Genomic DNA, 22,265 nt, shown 5'->3' on the forward strand with positions numbered 1-22,265 from the left:
ATGATATATACAGACGCTTTAAGTGCAGATCTAAAGAATAAATTTCAAAATTCCTATCCAGTTCTCGCACAAATCAGATCTCTGTTATGTTACCTCATTGAAAATAAGCCGACTGTCAAGTTTTGCTGGATACCCAACTATGTTGGAATTCCTGAAAATGAGTGTGCAGATGAAGCAGCAAAGCACCCTGCTTGCTTTCATTCCCTCCCAGTCCCTTATTCTGATTACAAGCCTATCATACAACAGATATATACTGATATTTGGTCTGAAATGTGGCATATCGAAACAGGTAACAAGCTTTTTGAAATGAAACAGAATCCACAGCTATGGAGATTTAGTTTCTGTTTAAACAGGCATGAAGAGGTCGTGCTTGCAAGAGCAAGAATTGGCCATGCTAGGAGAAGATTCGCCCACTTTGCTTGCCCTGCAGTTCCATACTTATCATTAAGGCATATTCTCATTGAGTGTGCTCATTACCGTTCAGCTACAATTGCATGTTGTAGATCACTGCTTAACTTACAAAAACGTCTGCAACTAACCCATGTACTTGGAGATGTCAATTTATCAAAACTTTTTACTTACCTAAAAATGTCCAATATATACACTCACTCCTAGACCTATTTCCTTTCACATATTAATCAACACTGCAAAGTAACAGGCAAAATTTGGCCATAGTAGCCCTTGTGCCATTAAGTCCCATCCCAACATAGCAAACTGAATATTGGTTGAAATTTTAAAATATTTGAGTACTTAAGTGTTCTTATAATGAAATATCGTTGAACCTGTTTTTAAGTCAAAAGCAACAACTGAAATGTTTGTGTTCAGAACCAAAACTTAAGGTTTTTGCAGAAGGATTGCATGTCACTTTCTCATGCAAATTAAAAATATGTATTTACATACTGCTCCTCACATGGAATGGCTTGATGGTCCATATTTCGAGAACCACTACATTAAGTGATCTCAGGCAGAAAGAATAGGGCTACGCTCCACGTATTCCAAGTTTTTCAGTCGTACGGTAATATGCAAATTAGTCCATGAACATGCACTTAATCGGGTCATAATAAAGATCACATCTATTACCATATTATGAACCTGTCCTGACTTTTACTCACTCTTGGTTTGGACAAAGGAATTACAACTGTAAACAATATACAGAATCTTATGAAGTAGATAGGCCATGAAAAGAAATTCTCATATTCCAAAGAAAGAACAAATAAAAAATGTGTGGACTATTCTCTAAGGAACAGTTCTGCCAAAGATCGATAAGACAGATTCAAGGACTGCACCCCCTTCCTTTTACAATAGAGAGTACAAGGTGTGTCTGAAAAATTTTAGGACTACATTCATAAAAAATTGAAATCTCAGGGAAAAAAATTATTACCATTTAATCTTCAGAGTATATCTTCATAACTCGATACACCTCTTTGCACAGTCGCATGCCTTCTGGATGGCTCTGTGGAACCAATCACATGGAACCCTCTAACTCCTTCATCCTGCTGATTTGGATCTCTGAAACACTGTCAAAATGGTGCTTCTTCAGTTGGGATTTCACTTTGAAGAACAGAAATTAATCAGTAGTAGCCCAAATCCAGTGAATCATGGGATGGTGAAGCACTATAACACCCTTCTGTGTGAGAAACTGCTTGACAATAATCACGTTGTGGGAAGGTGCATTGTCGTGAAGCAAGAACCACTCACTTCACTTGGCCACATTTAGCCTAATATGCCGAATTCTTTTCAACTGTCTGTCTTTTCAGTACAAATTCTTGGTACACAACTCCTTGCCAATGAAAAAAAAAATAATTGCCAGCATCGTTCTGATTCGAGACTTTTGGAACCAGAGTTTATTCATCCTCGGCAAATTTTCTCCAAGCCATGCAGCTGATTGTCTCAGCAGAGTGGTCATCCATCCCAGTATTGTACGGACTTGACTACTGGAACAGTTCGGCAGCTGCTAACGGAAGATCATTGACTGTCCCTCTGAATGATAAGCAGATCAGCTTCACATCATCGAGGGGTACCGTGTGTTTGACCATTGTTGAAGATTAGAAAAAAAAAAAAAAAAAAAAGGAAAGTGTGCTCACACTTTGTACCGCATGCAGTGACATGCAGCAACTCGTTCCTCCTTGTGTTCCCCTGTCAGTGCATGTGGTACAAAGTGTGAGCACACTTTCCTTTTTCTTTTCTTTTTTTTTTTTCTAATCTTCAACAATGGTCAAATTCACGGTACCCTCGATGATGTGAAGCTGATCTGCTTATCATTCAGAGGGACAGTCAATGATCTTCCATTAGCAGCTGCTGAACTGTTCCAGTAGTCAAGTCCGTACAATACTGGGATGGATGAATACTCTGCACATCGTCCTGAACGTCTTCCTTCCCTTTCAGAACTGCCTATGTCATTGAAAAATGTTGTGATAGTGTTTCATGTCCATAAGCTGCACTCACCATTGCAACTGTTTCTTGGTTCTTGAATCCATGACGTGTTGTTGTTATTGTTATTATTGTAATAGGATTTTAGGAGCATTGGAAACTAGGGCCATATTGCTCCGTATATGCTGTCTGTAAATTACGTGTGTGCTGTGGTTGATGTTTCGTTTTTGCTGGATGAAAAACCCGAGTTTCTGGGAGGGAAAAAATCCATGGTACCCTCACCTGAGACTAACTCAGCCACATTGTGAAAGGCCCATAAAAATTCCTCACATTACCAACAGGACTTGAACTCCGGTTTCTTCACCTGGTGTTGGGAGGATAGCGAATCTACCAACTGTGGTACCCACAAGTTCCATGACGCCGTGATTTTACTGTACCAACTTAAACACGACTTTCCAGTAAAATGCCGTTTGCGCACTGATGAACCTTGGTACAGAGCCAGTTCAGACTTGAGAAATAATAACATATTTAATATAATATTTAGAAGCATGGGAAACACTTTCTTTAACCTCGAAATTAGTTCCAGTGGATATGCACTATTATTTTATGTTAAAGTTCCACCTTAGTATTTGTTATTCATTTAACCTTTTCTTCATACAGAAGTCTCTTAATATTAAAAACTTAAGTGGTGACCTAATCGTTTTGTTCTTTAAATCTTTAGTTAGCATTAGACTGTAAATGCCTTTTAAAATTCATTACAGTTGGCCTGATGTTTGATATAAAGCAGTGTTCTTAAATAAGGGAAGTTCCTACCTTAATTTCTACTGGTTGTCAAATATCTTTCTCAAGAATTTGCTGGAACTTATTTTATTAATAAGTGTGATCCACAAAGAACCTTTCACACTGTTTTCCATTGGCATTCAAAATATTTGATAAAACTTATGAATTTCACTTTGGCTATTGGCAATGTGTTTCAGAAAAAGAATTTCCTCAATATCCTGGCAAAATATTCAAAGTTAAATTAAGCATATATTCTATTTATATTCTTTATTCTTTATTATATTATCATATTCTTTATTATATTATTAATTCTTTATTCTCTTTATTCTTTATTATAGTATTATATTCTTTATTATATTATTAATTCTTTATTCTACATATATTCTTTAACATCAAATCTTTCTCATTTTAACAAAAAAAAAAAATAAACTTAATTCTTTCAATTTCTGTTCCTCGTGTCGCTGACAGGACTCTAACTCTTTTCACCTGGTGTTGGGAAAATGGCGAATCTACCAAATTTGCTACCCACTAGTTCCATGGCGACATGATTTTACTGTCATATTTCTCTTTGTCATGACTCCAGCACTAGCAACTAATAGTGGTAACACAGTGAAGCACTCACTCTCTAGCAGTCGTAGAGAGCAAGTGTACTACATGTGTATAACTCTCACAAAAATAGCATACTTAAGTGATATGGTTTACAGTAGAAAAGGTAGGCATTTATATACTAATCTTAACTGTTTTCAGGCAATCAAACCAAGTAAAATACACAAACCCATCCAACTACTAGTGAAACTCTGCATGTAATGCCTCAAAGGGAGAAAACTTCAAGGCCTGGAATCAGTTTCAGAAAGATTCAAACACTACCAATCTCATACAGTTGAGAAACTTAGAGCACATGCCTGTTGTATCAAATAGAAAACTAAGGAAGATGTGGATCTGATTTGCTTTTTCTGTCACCAAAGACACAGATGCAGAACTAATCTGCAGAAAAATTAAGATGGCTTACTGGAAAATTTCCATCATCTTCCCCAATTTGATAGCACGTGGTGCTTTTGCTTCCTTCCACGTGCTTTTGCTTCCTTCTTTATTAAGTTTCAATCTTGGGGACTCTCTCCCCAAGATTGAAACTTAGTAAAACAGTGGAAAAACATGCTATCCACTTGTATTTGCACAGTCCATAATTGTAACACGCTGTTTGTTAGCTTTGAAACCAGGAGCAGCCATTTCGCAACATGATGCAATGATTTATGAGAGAGTGACTTCCAATTAAGACCAGTTTCATCTGCATTGTAAATGTCATCCTTGGGGAACCTTCCTCTGCCATTTTCAAGAAAGACTCTTTAGAAGCTTCTGCTCCTGGGATATCACCTGATGAAGCTTCTCCTTGAATTTCAAGCTTCCTTTTACCATGGTGAGATTTGAAAATTTTCAGCCATTCTGTACTGTCTTTAAATTCAGATGGCCTTTTAAACTTTTGATTCAATTGTAATACTTTTTCGCGTAACAGAGGTTCAGAAATAGGTTTGCCTTGACTTCTCTTTTGTAGAAATCATAAATAAACAGCATATTTTGATTTCTCTTCACTAGCTCTTTTCATAGTTTTCCTTTTTTTAGAGCCATGTTCATTGTCTAACTTTGAAGTAAACTTCAAAATTTCATTTTTTCTACTCTCTATGTCAGATATGAGTGCTTTTCCAACGTTAAAAATCTTAGCAAGAGTTACACCGGTTTCGCCCTTTTCCAGTCTATTAATAATTGTTATCTTGTCTTCTGTTGACAACATATTGCAGTTTCTTTTTTTACTGCCATTATTAACACAAAGGGACAGCAGTATTAAAAATAAAAAGCAAAATGACACAGTATTTCACTTTGAAATAGCCATGAACAAAAACTTGAACGTTGAGTGATTAGAAACAAAATGCCTGCAATAACCTCACACTGCAGCGGCTCACAGTAGACTGAGTGAAAGCTAGCCCCCACCATACTCTCATACTCACAAGGGAGACCGTCCTGGGTCGAAACAGTAGCTGAAGCCAGCATTTGATTTTTATCTCCTGTAATGACAAATTAAGACTTTCTATGCTATCCTGCATATACCTTCGAATAAATAATCAGAAACGAAAAGTCTTCCTTTATAGCATCCTTTTTCATGTAGGCAGCAAATCTTGTTACTCTTCATTACACCTCTTTCAGTAAATCCACACTCTTGAAATAAGGGCTACAAACATGTACAGTACTCAATTTGCGGTATAACCAAACCTTTGTATATAATGTAATAATTATCTCTTTGTTTCTGCTAGCAGAATGCCTGTCTCCACTGTTGAAACAGCTTCATGTTGGATTGCACAGTTAACTCCTTAATCTTATTTCATTGTTAGTTGACTTGTTTGTTGCATCCCAAATAATAAAATTTTAAGAAATAAGTTTAATTCCAAGTAATACTAATAAGCTTTAAGTTCTTAGCTTTTGAGCATTGTATAAGTGTTGTTCTGTGTACTCTCTCATAGAACCCGTGGCAATGCTTGTAATGGAGTATATAGAGCTTGGCAGTTTACTTGTACATCTTCAGACTCACAATGAAAGATTAACTTGTCCTCAACTGCTTAAATTTGCCTGTGACATTGCTGAGGTAAGTGCAAATTCCACTTTCATAAAAGTGTTTTTAATATATTTATATAATAAATTTATAACATGTACTGTGTTATTAAACATGGTTAATTCAGTAAGTAATCAATAACACATTATTTCAAAATGATTAACATTCTCAGCTGTAAGTAACAATTAAGCATACTTTAGTATAAATAACACTAGTCGACAATTTAAAATTTTTTTTCGATAACATGAATGAAATCAACTGATTTTAACTAGATCGCATGTGCTGAAAATGAAAATGACAGTAGAAAGTTCGTAGCACATCACGTTTTCATGTTATAGCTTCGTGCTCCTTTTTTCCAAAAATTGTGAATTTTTACTTATTAATAAATTATAAATGTACTTGATTACTTTTCTTGTAAATTAATTGCTTTAAATAGAAATGACAACCAATAAACATTCCAAATGGATAAAAAATAACATTTAAACTTTGTAAACACCTATTTGGATTTAAGTAAGCAATTAACCCACAAAATGTGGAGGCAAAAATAGGAAATCGTACCACTTACAGTTATTCTTTCATCCTACGAGCAGAATGGGCCTCCTTTATCAGAAACCAGCAATAGTCACCCATCGTTGGATCCCATCATCTTTGATACCTCTGTTCCATAGTGTGGATATCTTGGTAGAATTGTTTCCCCTGCTCATCACTGATAGATCCCAATTTGTCTGAAAAGAAGTCCAGGTGCAAATGTAGGAAGTGTATCTTCCACAACATTCGACATCCTAACTTGATAGTTATGCGACAATTTTTCTATCAACTCTTTATAGTCCTCTAATTTTTTTATTCCCTGAAAACCTGCTAAAAACAGCTCTGAAGGATTTCTGCACAGCTAATTCAGTGACCTTAAGTTTAGTTTCAAAGATTTCATTCTTTAAAAGCTGTCTAATTTGTGGGCCTACAAATATATCCTCCTTCAACTTTGCATCACTAATTTTTGGAAACTGGCTTTTTAAGTACTTGAAACCTTCATTATTTTTGTCCAGAGCTTTTACAAAATTTTTCATGAGACCCAGTGTGCAAAGGTGGGAGAAGCACAATTTCAGGTTTCACTAAAGCCATGCATTTGATCCCGAGAAAGTATTCTTCTCTTATGGGCCATTCCTTCATAGTATAATGATGTTCTACTGCTTGGCTATCCCATAAACACAGGAAACAACAATACTAAGTAAAACCACCCTGTAGTCCAAGCAACAGAGTGATTACTTTTAAATCACCACAGATTTTCCAACAATATTTCTTATAGTTTAAGGCATTTAATGACAATGACATGCTATCATAAGTTTCTTTCATAGCCACTGGAACTGACGATTTGATATTACTATTGTGTAGCAAAACTGCTCTTAAACTGAGTTTAGAAGAATCAATGAATAATCTCCATTCTTCAGGATTGTGTTTAGACCCTAGTTCATCAGTCAATCCGTTTACATCTTTGCAAACACAAAGAGAACCTTCCATTTGATAATAACCCAGTGTGACTGCATGGGTGAAATGGGAAGGATTTTTTTGTTTTTTTTTTTTGGCTGATGTTGTATAAGCTTGCTTTCATGCATCATATGCCTCAACTAATGCTAATATGCTCGCAAACTTTTTATTTCGGTTTCTAAACACACAAATTTTCATGGTTTTTGCCTGCTAATTCTACCGTTGCAACCTAGATCCTAATAACTCAGCCTGTTGCTTTGAAAGATTTAAATCCCTAACCAAATCATTAAGTTCACTTTGCTCAATTAAGTGTGGGGTTTTGTCATTTTCAGGATTGTAACTAGGATCGGCAGATGTTAAGGGGGGCAGGTATGGGCTCTAGTGACTTTTGCTCTTTTTTTCCCAGAATAGTAATTTCTCCACAACTAGGTGGAGGAATAGTAATAGGGAGTTCCATGTGTGTGGTACTGGTCTTATTGCAGACGGAAGGTTGGGTTTTTTTTTTTAACTCTATTTTTCCTTGAAAACCCCTTAGTATTCATGAGACAGAAATAACAACCTTCAAGGTGACTTGTTGGTTCTCACCAGATCATCGGAACAGCAAAAGGCATTTTAGAATTGTTCCCCTTCATCCATTCAGTCAGATTTATATAGTACATTATACAGTGCATATGCAGTGCCCACCTTTTATCCTGATCACCCGCATGACAACCAAAATAAAAATAATAAGCTTGTTTCACCTTGTCTTTGATTGATCGACATTGCGACTTCACTGTAAATTGTCCACAAACATAGCAAAAACTGTTTGGCACATTAATGCATGCACAGCATTTTTGCTCCATTTCACGAGTTTTCACAAGATCAAAATGGAACAACACACACAACTTACCACTGGATCATACCAATCGAAACTGACCCCAAAAATGTACATTTAAGGACTAAAGACAGCTTGTAAACATGTTGTCTTTGACAGAGGCACCTGGCCGCTGAAAATATAGTAGGGTCCAAACGTGCTACCGCATAAGGATTATAGTAATATAACTCAGAGCGGCCACTCCTCAGGGCCATAAAACTAAAGAGAGGTATTAGTATACCATTAAACAACACAGATATGTCTCTTTTGTTACAATAAATTCGACCAAGTAAGGTACGGAGTGCGATGTTGGATGATTTCATTGATTTTGAAGCTATTTTATGTATTTTTTAAACTGTTTTTGCATTTTTTTTGAAAAATGTGACATGATAGAAACTGTTTACTGTCATATTCGTAATCAGCACATACAAATTAAGCAAAAAATGTTTACTTTCACCCATATTAGCAAAACCTTGTTGATCAGTGTGATTTGAAGTTAAAAATTGTTTTTCAGACTTGAGAGTTAAAATTTTGTTATACAGAATAAGCCACAAGTCATGGGACACTTTATCATAATTTCTCTACAAATTCCTAGAAATAATGTCTGATTTTTAATTTTTAGGACACTTCAAACTTTCTCTGAAAAAAAAGTGATAAAGATCCAGTATGCATACAAATAGTGAAATTAAATTCAAAAGATGAAAATGTGTGAAATAAGAATGGTTAAATCAAATGTGAACTAAAAATGTAAAGAATCTCCATAAAATGGATCTTAAAGCACACTGGATTCAAGCACTGTACATCCAGATTAGTGATTAGAGAAACAGTTAAAAGCATCGTGGGAAAACTTAACTCTCTTGGAGTTGGTTTATAGTAAATTTACTCTATGTTTAACAGTTAAACAAATATAAATATATATGAGTGTTTAATACATGAAAATAGCATCACTCCTTATTATTCTATTGCTGAAATGAGGCCTCCAAATATGAAATTGTTCTGGAAAGTGGATAAGTCATTATGGACCTATCATATGGCTGCCAGAGCCACCAGATTAATATATTTCCACCCAGCACCATAGGCCTTCTGAAAACAATAACATTGAGGAATTTTCAAAAATCACTTCAGCCCTGTGTACTGAAGTTATCCAAAATATAGCAAAAAGACTTGTGTTATGTATGGTCACGCTAATGGCCATCATTTTGGACATTAATCATACTCACTGTATTATAAATTTTTTATAAAAAAAATTAACATTATAAAATTTTAAATAATGTTTTAAATCGTATTATCATACTTAATGTATGTATTCAACTGAGTTACTGATTTCTCATTAAAAAGAAATTTTGTTTCATAATTTGTTGCCCACAGTGTTCGTATAATTCAGAGTTCATATTTAATTGGCAAGTAAATATGAACTCTGAATTACATTAATTTGTTTTTGTTTTCTGAATTACATGTACTTGTTTTTGATATGGCCTCTGCAGATTGTTTTCAAGTGTAATGAAGTGTCATGAGTAACAATGCTGGTGGTCTTCCTTCAGCCAAGCAGAATGTTTAACATTGTAAATTAACTTGGTGTAGGAAACTGATTTCTGATGTGGGCAGCAAGAAAAGACCAAAGCAGATCATGACAGCATTGCTCTACTTCTTTATACATTGTATATATACTTGAAGATACAGTTAGCCTTTCCCTTCCTAAAATGCACTTTATAAAACTATTCATATATTTACTTTTGTAGGGAATTAGATATTTATAAATGCTTAAAATTGTTAAAAAGTTTTGTTAATCATATAATCGTTTAAATGAAGATAATAGTGTTCTCTCTGAAGTAGATTGCTAGTTTTTCTTGTCTTCTGATCTATTCATTTAATACGAAAGTATTTTATGTATGTATATATTGTTGAGTAAGTATATAGATTGGATAGCTATATGCAGTGCTTTTTTTTTTTTTTTTTTTTGTAAAAAAAATAGGTGCCGGTACTCATTCTTTGCTATCAGGAAAAATTGAAAATTAAAAGGATATGAAAAGTAAACTAAAAAATTATCTCCTGATATTGTTACTTCAGTAGTAATGTTTTTGGAATAAGAACAACAAATTAAGTGTATTAACACACATTTTATTAAGCTTAAATTTATTATACAAGTAAAATGTATAAAAAATAAGTAAAAATAATTTCATAATAAAGTTTTTGTAAAATATTTCAAAATTTTATTAAGTTCTCATCCAACACACTATACTGATTTCTTTTCTTACGGTTTGTGTCTGTTGCTGAATGATGTTTCCAAAGCAGCCACGAATCAATCTATTTTGCTGGATCGAAGTAGGTCAGCAATTAGTAGTGAAGAAATTGTTTTTGTCATCAAAGAAAATCTGGTTGGGCTGATGATCAGATTCGTTTCTGAAAATTCACATTCACTTGATGAAATTGGTATCATACTCAGAGTGTTCATAAAATGCTTCAATTCTTCTGAAACAGTCTTTTCAATTAGATATTCCCGAAATCCACGAATTGTATCTCTTTCATTTCACTGAAACCTAATTTACAATTTTCTATCTTCAGGCCAATTTTTCCTATCAAGTACTTGGGCCAACACTGCCAAATCAGCATTTTTGCTATCAAGCAGTTTGCTTTCTTGATTGTTTCAAAGTTCTGCAGAAAGCTTCTAGATCGATTGGAGAATAATTTCTGTAATCTATCCCATGAAGTGAAACTCCTTGAAATCGTAGTTTTGGCAGCATTTCGGTAATATGGGACAAGTTTGTTTTTTTTTTGTTTTTTTTTGTTTTTTTGTTTTTTAAAACTGTCCAAAATGTCTGAGTCATTCGGATATTCAGGTACTGTGACGATGTAACAGAGATAGGAAAAATGTGGATAACGCACTTCCCTGAAACAGATGGTTATTTGTCAGGATAAAAGAAAATCGATCTCAAATTCTGGAATAGGGCGCTTACAGTGGAAGGTTGACCACAGTCCATTGTCTGCATTGGGAATACCCCTTGATCTGCTCACTGTTGACCACTGCGACTTCTCGATATGTGGGATAGGTGGTCAGATAGATTTTACGAGTACACTAAGTTGTAGAATGGTAATCCCTTTAGCTCTCTTAATTCATGCAGTAGTAATTGCCTGAAGGCCAGAGCTGTAAACAGCGCGTACTGTGTTAAGTCTCTCCTAATCCGTTCGTTATATGAAAATTTTCTTCGCTCAACTGAAACTACATATTTTAAATGCAGTTTCCAAAGGGAATTCAAAAAACTTCATTATAAAGGAGTTCATTAAACAGAGGACCCACTGATTGATTTAAAATTCTAAAAATGGTTATAAAGTTTTATATAGAAAATACCTTAACAATAGACAGTGAAAAATGCAAATTTAGTTAAATAACTTAAGCTTATTTCAATAGTAGGTAAACATGTGAATAAAATTTACTGAATATTACAAATTTCGAAATGTACTGCATCCAAATATCACACATCACTGTTAATAAAGGTGCCAGTGTGCCGTACCATTGTGTACCATCCCAGAAAAGCACTGGCTATGTGAATAAAAGGTTTATATTTAATGAGAATATCTTAGTGAATCTGCAGAGTCCAAAATAAAAGTGAACTAACTATACACAAAGCATATTGTGTTGCCCAATTTTAATAACTTTTTCAAGGGTTAAGCACTCATATTGGGAGGAAAGATATCAGTATGTGGGTTTCTGTTTCTGTAGGTGCCTCCATAGCCAGGTAGGAAGGAGCAGCAGCAGTGCGTAGCATACGCTTCTTGATTAGACCGGCGTTTGAGCCTGTCACCACCAAATACGGAGGATGCAGAAAGGTCAGGGAATGACCACCGCATATTCCCGGAGCAATATGGCCTTAGTTGCTAATGCTCCTAAAAACCAACATAACTGACTAACTAACCATTTCTGTAGCAAACCATTTCAAGCAAAAAGGTTAGGGTCCATGGTAAACTATATGCTTGCAATAACGATAAGCTTATTTTGCATCCATTTAGCCTAAATGTTATAACCAAAATTCAAAATTTTAATCTATATTTTTTATAATTACTGCTTGAATATGGTTTGCTACAGAAACAGAGGGCTCATATTGATGTCTTTCCTCTCAATTTTAGTGGCTGACCCCTTCAGTCATTAAAATGAATGATATACAACAATATGCTTTGTGTGTAGTAACTCACTTTTGTGTACTCCATAGATTAATAAGATAGTCTCACTAAGATAAACCCTTTATTCATATAGACTTCAATGTGTATTCTTATCCAACTGCACATTCATTCTGGTTTGCAAGATTTATTTATTATTATTATTTTTTTTAATCTGCAGTACTCTGAAAGGGTTAAAGATTGAGAATGCAGATGAAACTTGATACATTATACTTGAAAATCTTCATGTTATAATTTTCAGTTCATTCAAATGAAGGTTGCTCCAAAAAACAGAATTTGAGAAAATAATAATGATTCAATAAAACCAGTACTATTCTTGCAACAGTTAGATTGAAGTCAAGAACTGTGAATTTTGTGCCTTGAACAGTATGTCATTTAGGGCTGTGTTAATTTCTTTGCTGCTTAGTTTAAGTAGGAAACATATAGGCTCCAATAGGGCATTTTATTATTGATTTTGTGATTAATGATACACTTATCACTGTAATTTCTACCTGTGGCATTGTTCATTTTGAACCACTCCATTCTTTGATGGAATCCTACACGAATACAGCACCCCCCTCATAATGCGGTTCACTTTATGCGGATTTGCTATAACTCTGTTCTTATATTATAACCTGTATCTGACTATAATGCTGTTACAAATCACTATAACACTCTTTTACAGATTGCATTTTTGGCATAATTAACGAAATCGTTTCATTTAATGTAGTCGATAGCTTGAAAATCAATAGCAAAATGGAGTCGATAGCTTGAAAATGTTTCCCACGCCGACTTGAGAAATTTTCCCATGCTCAGTGAAATTTTCTCGCATGCTAATTTAATTGCAGTACAGTGGCTTGTTACATAGTTCCGAGATCAACATTTTTAAAAATGATCAAGTTATTTGCTTGCAATATTTGCGTTATATGCATTTATCCAAAGTCTAGTCATCACTCAGTACAGTATTAGACATTGCGAAACAAACAGTTTACTCAAACATTGTATCATAATTAATGCAACCAATGCAGTTACATTTTCGAAGAGTTAATAATGGCGAGTAAGAATGAAAAAGCAATAATGTCTGGACGCAGTGTGAAGACTACAAATGTAAGAAAAAGACTGAATTTGAAAATTAAATTAGACATTTTGAAGCGAATTGATTCCGGTCAATAACAAGTGGATGTGTGCCATAATTTAGGACTGGCAGGTTTAACTGTAAGAACAATTATAGAAATAAAGAATTAATTTTAGCAGTGGGAAAGACAGCTGTTCCACTGCAAGCAACTAGGACTAGGCCGGCTATTAGGATTGAAATGGAGAGACTTTAACTAATTTTATTGAAGATAGTATCCAATGCAGAATTCAGTTAAGTTAAATATTATAAAAAAAAGAGAGAGAGAGAGATTAGCCTATATGATGATCTGAAGAAAACTTGCCTAAAAAAAAAAAAGTGGAACCATTTAAAACTAGTAAGGGCTGGTTGAATAGATTTAAAATCCAGGGAGAAGCCACAAGTGCAGATCAAGGAGCGCGAAACTTTCAAAACAGAACTTGTTAAAATTATTGAATAGGAGTATTATGTGTTATACTTCTCAACAAGTTTTTAATATAGATGAAGCAGGACTTTTTTGGAAACGAATGCCTAAAAGAAGTTTCATATTGAAAGAAGAAAAAAACATGCTAGGTTTCAAAGCGGCGAAGGATCGCTTGACTTTATTGTTGGGTGATAACGCTGCAGGGGATTTAAAATTAAAACCCCTTTTAGTTTACCAGGAAGAGGGCCAAAGTACAACCCAAAATACACATTTTTCATGATTAAATTCATCAGTTATATTAAATTAATTAAAATCAATTTAGATCAATTAAATTCATGATTTTAATTGGAATTTTAAGTTTTATTTTGATACATAAGTAGTTACCACATAATTATATACGTATGTAATGCAGAATATTTTATATGTCCAAATATTTGAATATTAAATATTTTGGCCGACATTTGTTCATCTTTTCACTACCATTTATTATTGATTAGGAAATATCCTATGTCACTGACTGCAACTCACAAATACATATGTTATCTCATGGGAATGCGGCGCTCGCTTAGTGCAGATTCACTTAGCACTCTGTTTTTCCAGAATGTATTATCAGCATTAAGTGGGGGTTACCAGTATGCCTACTATGTCCTCCCAAACCAGAGCTCTTCGGTAGAATTAGACAGTACACCCTAATCATCATGTTGACCTGAGACCATATTTTAGCAATGTACATAGTTTGCACATCAGTACACCTACCACTATAATCCCATATGCCTAAGAGTAAAGTTACCTTTCTCAGACAACTGACATAACGAACATTATCAAATACATATATTTACAGACAAACTCTGAATATCTGAATAGAATGGCTAAGATTTCATAACCATTGGTAACACTGAATATATAATATTATGTAATATTTTATAAAATTCAAAAATATCAATAGATCAGGCAGAATTATAACTAAGAAAGTTAAATATGTTTAGTTCTCTATTGCTAGTTTTCTTGTTGATATTTTATATGCATATGTAAATAAAATGCAACTTTGTGCAAACACTACAGTTCATTTTGGTGAAAATTTCTTTGCTGTAAAGCCTTATATTGCACTGTTGAGAAATTGTTATTTCTTCTATAAGCATTGCATTGCATGATTTTACTTTTTTCTCATTTCAGGGAATGGAATATCTGGAACAAAAACACATTGTACATAGAGATTTAGCTGCAAGAAATATTCTTGTAGCTGCAGAAGACCATGTAAAAATTAGTGACTTTGGTTTGGCCCGATTTACAGAAAATAATTACTATAAGATACAAACAGAAAGAAACCTTCCTATTCGCTGGTAAGTCCAATTAGTTGCAGTTATCTTTTGATTCAAAATTAATATATTAGTAAGAATGCAGTCTGCATTAAGACATTTGCCAACAACATTGCCCATTTGTTGATATTGTAGTCCTTCAGCTATATTTAAGAACTACCTTTGTTCAAATGAATACCATCTCTACAAAATAAATTCCTTCTATCAACAAGTGTGCCATATTGATAAAAATCCCCACCTAGAGTCTTTCACATTCCCTCAAATCTTGAGTTAATCCAGCTTTCAGCATACAATCCCTCCTATTGTGTCTGGGCAGAATTGCAGACACATACACATTCTGTCCTAACTTCCAACATTTTTTCAGCATGGTCCTATATTTATCCAACAAATGGTCAGGTTACATTTTTTTTAATATTGTTAGTCCCCATATGGATAATAATGCTCTCTCCCCCCCCCTTAAAATCTGACAACCTGTTGGTTATGTCATCAGGTGTTTCTCCCAGCAAACACACCCTGATTCTGGTCTACCTATCTTTATTACAAAAAATGTTGCACATTTTCCTGACAATAATCTTCCAATAAAATTAAATCTCCTTCAACCAGAGCAGTATGCACTTGACTATTCTTGTTTGGGAATTCCCAAATTGGGGGTTATCACTTTGTAAGGTCACTAGTTACTTGAGTACCTGACAAGCTTCCAGTTTACATTTGTTTCTAGGGCAAGCACTTGTTTCTTCAGTGACTTGAATCCTTATGTCGGGTGCAAATTAAAGAATCATCATTTGAGCTAGGTTTGTCCACTAGACCCTCCTCAGAATACATGCTACAGGCTATACAAATCACGAACTCGTGACTAACACTGGAAATGCCCGCAGGCATTTCATCTGGTTCACGATATCCTTGGGCTTTGTATTGTAAGTGGACCTTGTAGCAACCATTATTAAGGTAATATTTGAACTGTAGAAAGATTACAGGTCTGGAGGCCTCTTTTTAGGAAGGATGTAGAGTTGCTAGAACGAGTACAAAGAAGGACAACAAGATTGGTTAGGGGAACAAAGGGGTGCTTTTACCAAAAAAGGCTTAAGTTTGCCTGGAGAGTAGTCACATGTGAGGTGATTTGATTGAGGTGAATAAGGCCTTGAATGGGTTGAGCAAGCTTGTATGCTTGTGGGATTCTTCCTCTTGCTCAGATTAAGAATCTGAGGGGGGCATAGATTCAAATTGAGGAAAGACAGTTGTGGAACTGATGTGTGAAAATTTGCCTTTAACAAGTGAGTAGTGGAAGAGACTTCCATCTCTTGTGGAAGTTGATAGCCTAAATAAATTTAAGGCTGAGCTGGACAGGCATTTGGAATGAATGGAGTGGTGAAATGGGAGGCTTTTTTTTTTTTTTTTTTTTTTTCGGCTAATGCTGCATAAGCTTGTGTTCTTGCATCGTATGCCTCTACTAATGCTAAATACGAAATTAAAATTTGCAGTATATTACAGAATTTAAATTACTAAAATATTGCAGAAATGAAACTGTTGACAAAGCTTTAACCACTAGAGAAGCTAAATTTAAGCTACCGAATGAAAGTTAAGAGTTCCTGCCAAAATATTGATAACAAGGGCTATCTGAATATTAAGCTGTAGCTTTTCGAATACTTAACTAAATACACATATAATCTAACCTACATGACTGTATGGATTCAAACTATATAACTATATGGGTGTTTCAAAAATGATGGTCAATAATTTAAAGGTGAAGTACAAACTAAAATAAGCAAAAAAGTCCCAATGAACATCGGGCCACAAATGAACTGTTTTCGAGATAATGCACATTTTCTGTTAAGATCTGCCACTGACTATATGGGAGCACTAGTTTATTAAAAAAGCTGTGAATCCTTTGCTAAGGGTGGTTTTATTAAACTTAAGATAATACATTTTTAATTTTTTGTTTTAACACCACAGGATTTTACAGATGTTATGTGTTACAGGATGTTACAAAAGGTGTTCAAAATGCTCTCCTTGCATCCGTACACAGCTTTGTAGTCTTCTCTGCATTGAGTTGCAAATCCTCTCAGGCATTCCTGGGTCATTTCTGATTTGCTGAAAGGCTCCTTCAACCCGACGCTAAAATTCCTCAACTGTATTAATGTTAGAAGTGTACACCAAGCTTTTTACGTGACCCCAGATACAAAAATCCGTAGGATTTAAGTCTGGTGATCTGGGAGGCCACATTACAGGCCCATCTCTACCTGTCCACTGCTGACCATACCTTCTAGTTAGAAACAGAGTCACAACTCGAGCAAAATGTGCTGTGCACCATCATGCATAAACCACATGTTCTGGCATTGCTGAAGTGGAACATTATCATCATCAAGGAGGTCTGGAAGAGCATTCTGCAGGAACTGAAGGTACAGCTCTCCTGTTAAACTGTTTGGCAGAAAGTGTGGTCCAATTAGATGGTCTCCTAGTAGTCCTGCCCAGACATTCAATGGGAAACGTTGCTGATGTTGTGACGCATGAATTGCATTAGGATTTTTGTCAGACCAAACATGACAGTTATGGAAATTAAAAATACCATCACAAGTAAACCTAGCTTCATCACTGAACAAAATGCTGTTTAAAAATTGGGGGTTCGGGACACTATTGTTGCATCCACTGGCAGAAAGTTCACTCTGGGAGGGTAGTCTGTATTGCTGTTCACATTTAAATTATTGACCATCACTTTTGAAACACCCTGTATATTAACTACAGTTCATTATATAAAATTTAAAAATCCTCAAAATTATTCCAAAAAGTTGCCTGCTATGAAGTTCTGAAATACATAGCCACCATATATAATCAAGTATAGCAATGTGCTCTTTGTGTGTACTGGTTAACGTCCAACCAATGAATCCAATTATATGATTATCTTGCTGTATAAGACAATGTTAGGCCACATCTTGAGTATTGCATATATTCATTTTAGGAAGGATGCGGATGTGTTGGAATGAGTGAGGAAAAGTGCATCCACATTGGTCAGGGACACAAAAGGGTACATGAAAGACCTCATTTCTGCAAATTGCAGTACTACTTAGAAGATAGGTTGATTGATTGATTGATTGATTTGGTAGTTGTTGGCGCATCGGCTTCTGTGGCCATATTGCACCTCCCAAGGTTTTTGCAGTACTTTGATCCAAGCCCGAGGCGGGAATCGAACCCGCGACCTTTGGGTTGCCGGGCAGGTACTTTACCCACTCGGCTAGCCCGGTCGGCTTAGAAGATAGGCACCTGTAAGGAGGCCTGATTGGAAGTTTAAGGCTTTAAGTGGATTGAGCAAGCTAAATTTATGCTGATGCCATCCTTGCTCTCTTTATGGAAAACACATATGAAGGGACATCAATTTAAATTGAAAATGGATGGTTGCAGGATAAAAGTGTGAAAATTTGCTTTCAGCCAGAGAATGATTTTTGGAATGAACTTTCATCTGCTGTTATGGAAATGGGTAGTTTGAATGAATTTTAGGAAGGATTAGACAAATTATTAGGGATGTACAGATGTGGTGTTTTGTTTATTTAGTTTTTTTTTTTTTTTTTTTACTAATTACTAATATTACTGACCTGATTCCACTAATACTAGCAGAGTGCACTGTAACAAGCATAATGCATTTAGACAAGTTTCATCCTTACTCTATGGGCGCCTCCGTAGCCAGGTGGGAAGGAGCAGCAGTGCGTAACACACTCTTCTTGATTAGACCGGGGTTTGAGCCCATGATCACCAAATACGTAGGATGCGGAAAGGTCAGGGAATGACCACCGCATATTCCCGGAGCAATATGGCCTTAGTTGCTAATGCTCCTAAAAGCCAAATAACAAACAAACATTCCTTACTCTATGAGTAAGCTGTTTACTTGTTTACAATTGTTATTGCTGACTGATAATGAAGAAATGTAAAATGCACTGAACTGTGTATGTGTTTTAATTTTACTTTAAATTTATAAAAATTGCAAGTGAAACATTTGATCTTAAAATAGCATATGGGGACTCTGCACTGAACCATGCACAAATTTTTTACTTGAAAACAATCTGTCAAAAGTGACCTACAATCTTGGCAGCCTTCCACTTTAACAAATGAAGAAACTGTCTCAAGTGAAAACTTTGATGTGAAATACTTTTTCACACCAAAAGAAAAAGTATCTGATACCAAAAGTATTTGTTATCAAATAACAGACATTTTTTATCTTTTATTTCCAAGCATGTATGTGGGGATTGTTCTTTTTGGCTACTTGCTTTTCTTTTCTTTTCTTTTCTTTCCTTTCCTAGGCGCCTCCATAGCCAGGTGGGTAGGAGCAGCTGTGCGTAGTACACGCTTCTTGATTAGACCGGGGTTCGGGCCCATGACCACCAAATATGGAGGATGCAGAAAGGTCAGGGATTGACCACCGCATATCACCGGAGCAATATGGCCTTAATTGCTAATGCTCCTAAAAACCAAAAAACAACAAATTTCCTTTCCTTCCATTTTTTTTTTTTTTTTCTTTTTCTTACTTTTCAGTGCTATTTAGCTCTGCTATCCACTCACAGAGAAAACAAGTAAATTTTATTAGCTTAAAGTATGATCAGTGCATTTCATTTTTCAAAAAAAGTTCTGTGCCTTAACTCAATGATCAGTGCAAAGCAGCACTCCTTCAGGATGACTCAAACAGGCTTCAAGCATGGTCAGATAAGTGGGAGCTGTGTTTTAGTGCAGCAGAATGGAAGATTTTACACTTGTAGTAACCCAAAAATAAATTGTACGTGCGGGGGATTAAATTAAAAACAATAGAAATAAAGGGTCTGTGAGTCATGATATAGGCAGATATGAGGTTCTCTGAACAGTGTAAACAGCCAGCCAGGAAAGTCCATGGTGTCCTATCAATGATTTATTGAATGATATCCTGCAGAGATAGGAAGGTCGTAATCCCACTGTATAAGACAAATGTAAGACTGCATTTGGAATACATAACAGCCAGGTGGTATAGAAATAAAACTTCCATTTAAACGTAACTGTTAATGTGTGCCTTTAAACCCGAGAACTGAGTTGTGTTTATAGTGTAGGGCAAACGTAGCCCAATTCTAGGGGTTAAAGGTACATATAACAGTTATTGTTGAAATGGAAGTTTCACTTCTGTACTTGACAAAATACATCATTCACAGTTCAGCATACATTTAGAGACTAATAGAGACCACCTGCTGGCTAATGAGAAGCCAGTATGCTTGAGAACAGGTGTCCTGGCAGTGTCTCAGATATAGTGAATTCACCTTTTCAGGTGATGCAGAACAACTCGGAAAGATATTAGCTACTTAGACAGAACTGTAAATAACATAATTTGTCTCTAAGTTGAACATAAACCCAAGCCTTAAATGCTGAGTACTCAACCTTGATCTTCAGTGGGAATAGAATGATCCCCATGATTGAAAATCAAATGCAGTAAAGCATGTGAATTTGTTGGATTTCAGCTACTGCACTGAAATATCTCCCTGCAACTCCTAGTAATGAGGTAATTCATTATTACCTCATAAAGCTGACATTTATTAGAGCAAAATTTTTGCCAAAAGTCAAAAGAGGATAGATGCCAAGCAATTAGAAACAAAAATTAAAGACTTTTAAATTTCTTATCTTTATGTGATTGAGGCGCCTCTGTAGCCAGGTGAGCAGGAGCAGTAGTGCGTAGCACACGCTTCTTGATTTGACCGGGGTTCGAGCCCACGACCACCAAATACGGAGGATGCGGAAAAGTCAGGGAATGGCTACTGCATATCCCCGGAGCAATATGGCCTTAGTTGCTAATGCTCCTAAAAACCAAATAACAACAACAACATTTATGTGATTAACTTTAATTTCTGTATTCAGGGTATTCCATTAAACCGTTGAATCAAAATTTTCCAGGCAATCAGGCAAGAAGAACAAGATCGTTTCCTCTTGTTGATCAAACTAATTCTCATTTTGTGATAACTAATCATGCAAACATCAACTTCACTTATCAACTCCAGTGTCAGCAATTACTACACATATCCTGCCACTGACGATTGATAAAATTTGGTTCATTTTGGCAATTTGCACATTTAGTATTGAGAGCAGAAGAAAATAAAATGAAACACTATTTATTAGATAAGATTGTCATGTAATAAAATTACAAGCAAAGCATTTGATGGACAAATGTTTTAGCAACCAAGGCAACTAATCCAATAAGTGATAGCAGGAAACAAAATTGTAAAGTTATTGACAGCCTTACACATTCTGATTTTACCTGTCTTTGAATACTTTTCTTCACCAGCCTGACTTTCTTGGAACAAAGTGAAATGATTATACTTGCAAATATAATTTATTTCTTCCATTTTGTTTATTTCCATGAGTCTCACAGTTACTATATTCATTACAAACATGAATGGTTACATTAAAATATTTTTTTTGATGAATTTAAAATACTTTTTTGCTAACTGTAGCCATGACCTGTACTCATTATAATTGAAAAATCAACTGTAATTATATTAACTTATTTTTTATACTCACTCACTCATTTTCTCTCTCTCTCTCTCTCTCTCTCTCTCTCTCTCTCTCCCCCCCTCCTCAATAAGTAACTCTTTATTTTATGGATAATATATATATATATATATCTAAAAAAAAATTCTCTCATGTACAGGTATGCTCCTGAGAGTATTATGCAGGGTAAATTTTCTCATAAATCAGATGTGTGGAGTTATGGTGTGACATTATGGGAAATGTTTTCTTATGGTGAGAATCCTGTAATTCCTGGTGTTCTGGATTCTAATTTGGCAGAAGCACTGCAACGAGGAAGAAGACTTGGATGCCCAGCACAATGTCCAGTAGATGTTTATAGGCTAATGGGCTTATGTTGGCAATTTTACTCGCATGAGAGACCATCCTTCACAGAAATAAAAGAGCAGATCAAAGAATTGCAAGACAGATCATGGACCTGAAAGTCACCTGAATCCAAACCATCACTGATCGAAGAATAATAATGGTATCCAAATCTTACTTGTATTCAGTAGTGTATTGTTACTACTGGGTAATGCATCATTGTATCCAATGTGTGTGTGTACCATAATGACTACATTTGTCAACAAAATGTACACAACAAAAAAGGTGTAGTAATGAAACTACAACCTGATTCAAAAAAAGGTGATTGATGTGAGTGGAATGTGATTCTCAGA

The 22,265-nt window shown here is 35.2% G+C and overlaps 1 protein-coding gene across 1 annotated transcript in view; it reads left to right on the forward strand.

The window, feature by feature from the left end:
• hop (tyrosine-protein kinase hopscotch) overlaps nucleotides 1–22,033 on the forward strand; it is a 215,831-nt gene extending 193,798 nt beyond the window's left edge. Inside the window, exons 16-18 of the mRNA XM_090380791.1 lie at nucleotides 5,661–5,782; nucleotides 14,945–15,111; nucleotides 21,734–22,033. Coding sequence (XP_090236917.1) covers nucleotides 5,661–5,782; nucleotides 14,945–15,111; nucleotides 21,734–22,031 — 587 coding nt within the window. The 3' untranslated portion in view covers nucleotides 22,032–22,033. The remainder of the gene's footprint in view (nucleotides 1–5,660; nucleotides 5,783–14,944; nucleotides 15,112–21,733) is intronic.
• Nucleotides 22,034–22,265: the final 232 nt, after the last annotated feature.

The sequence above is a fragment of the Mastigoproctus giganteus genome, chromosome 9, assembly GCF_048544385.1.
Source record: "Mastigoproctus giganteus isolate SK-2022 chromosome 9, ASM4854438v1, whole genome shotgun sequence".
NCBI lineage: Eukaryota > Metazoa > Arthropoda > Arachnida > Uropygi > Thelyphonidae > Mastigoproctus > Mastigoproctus giganteus.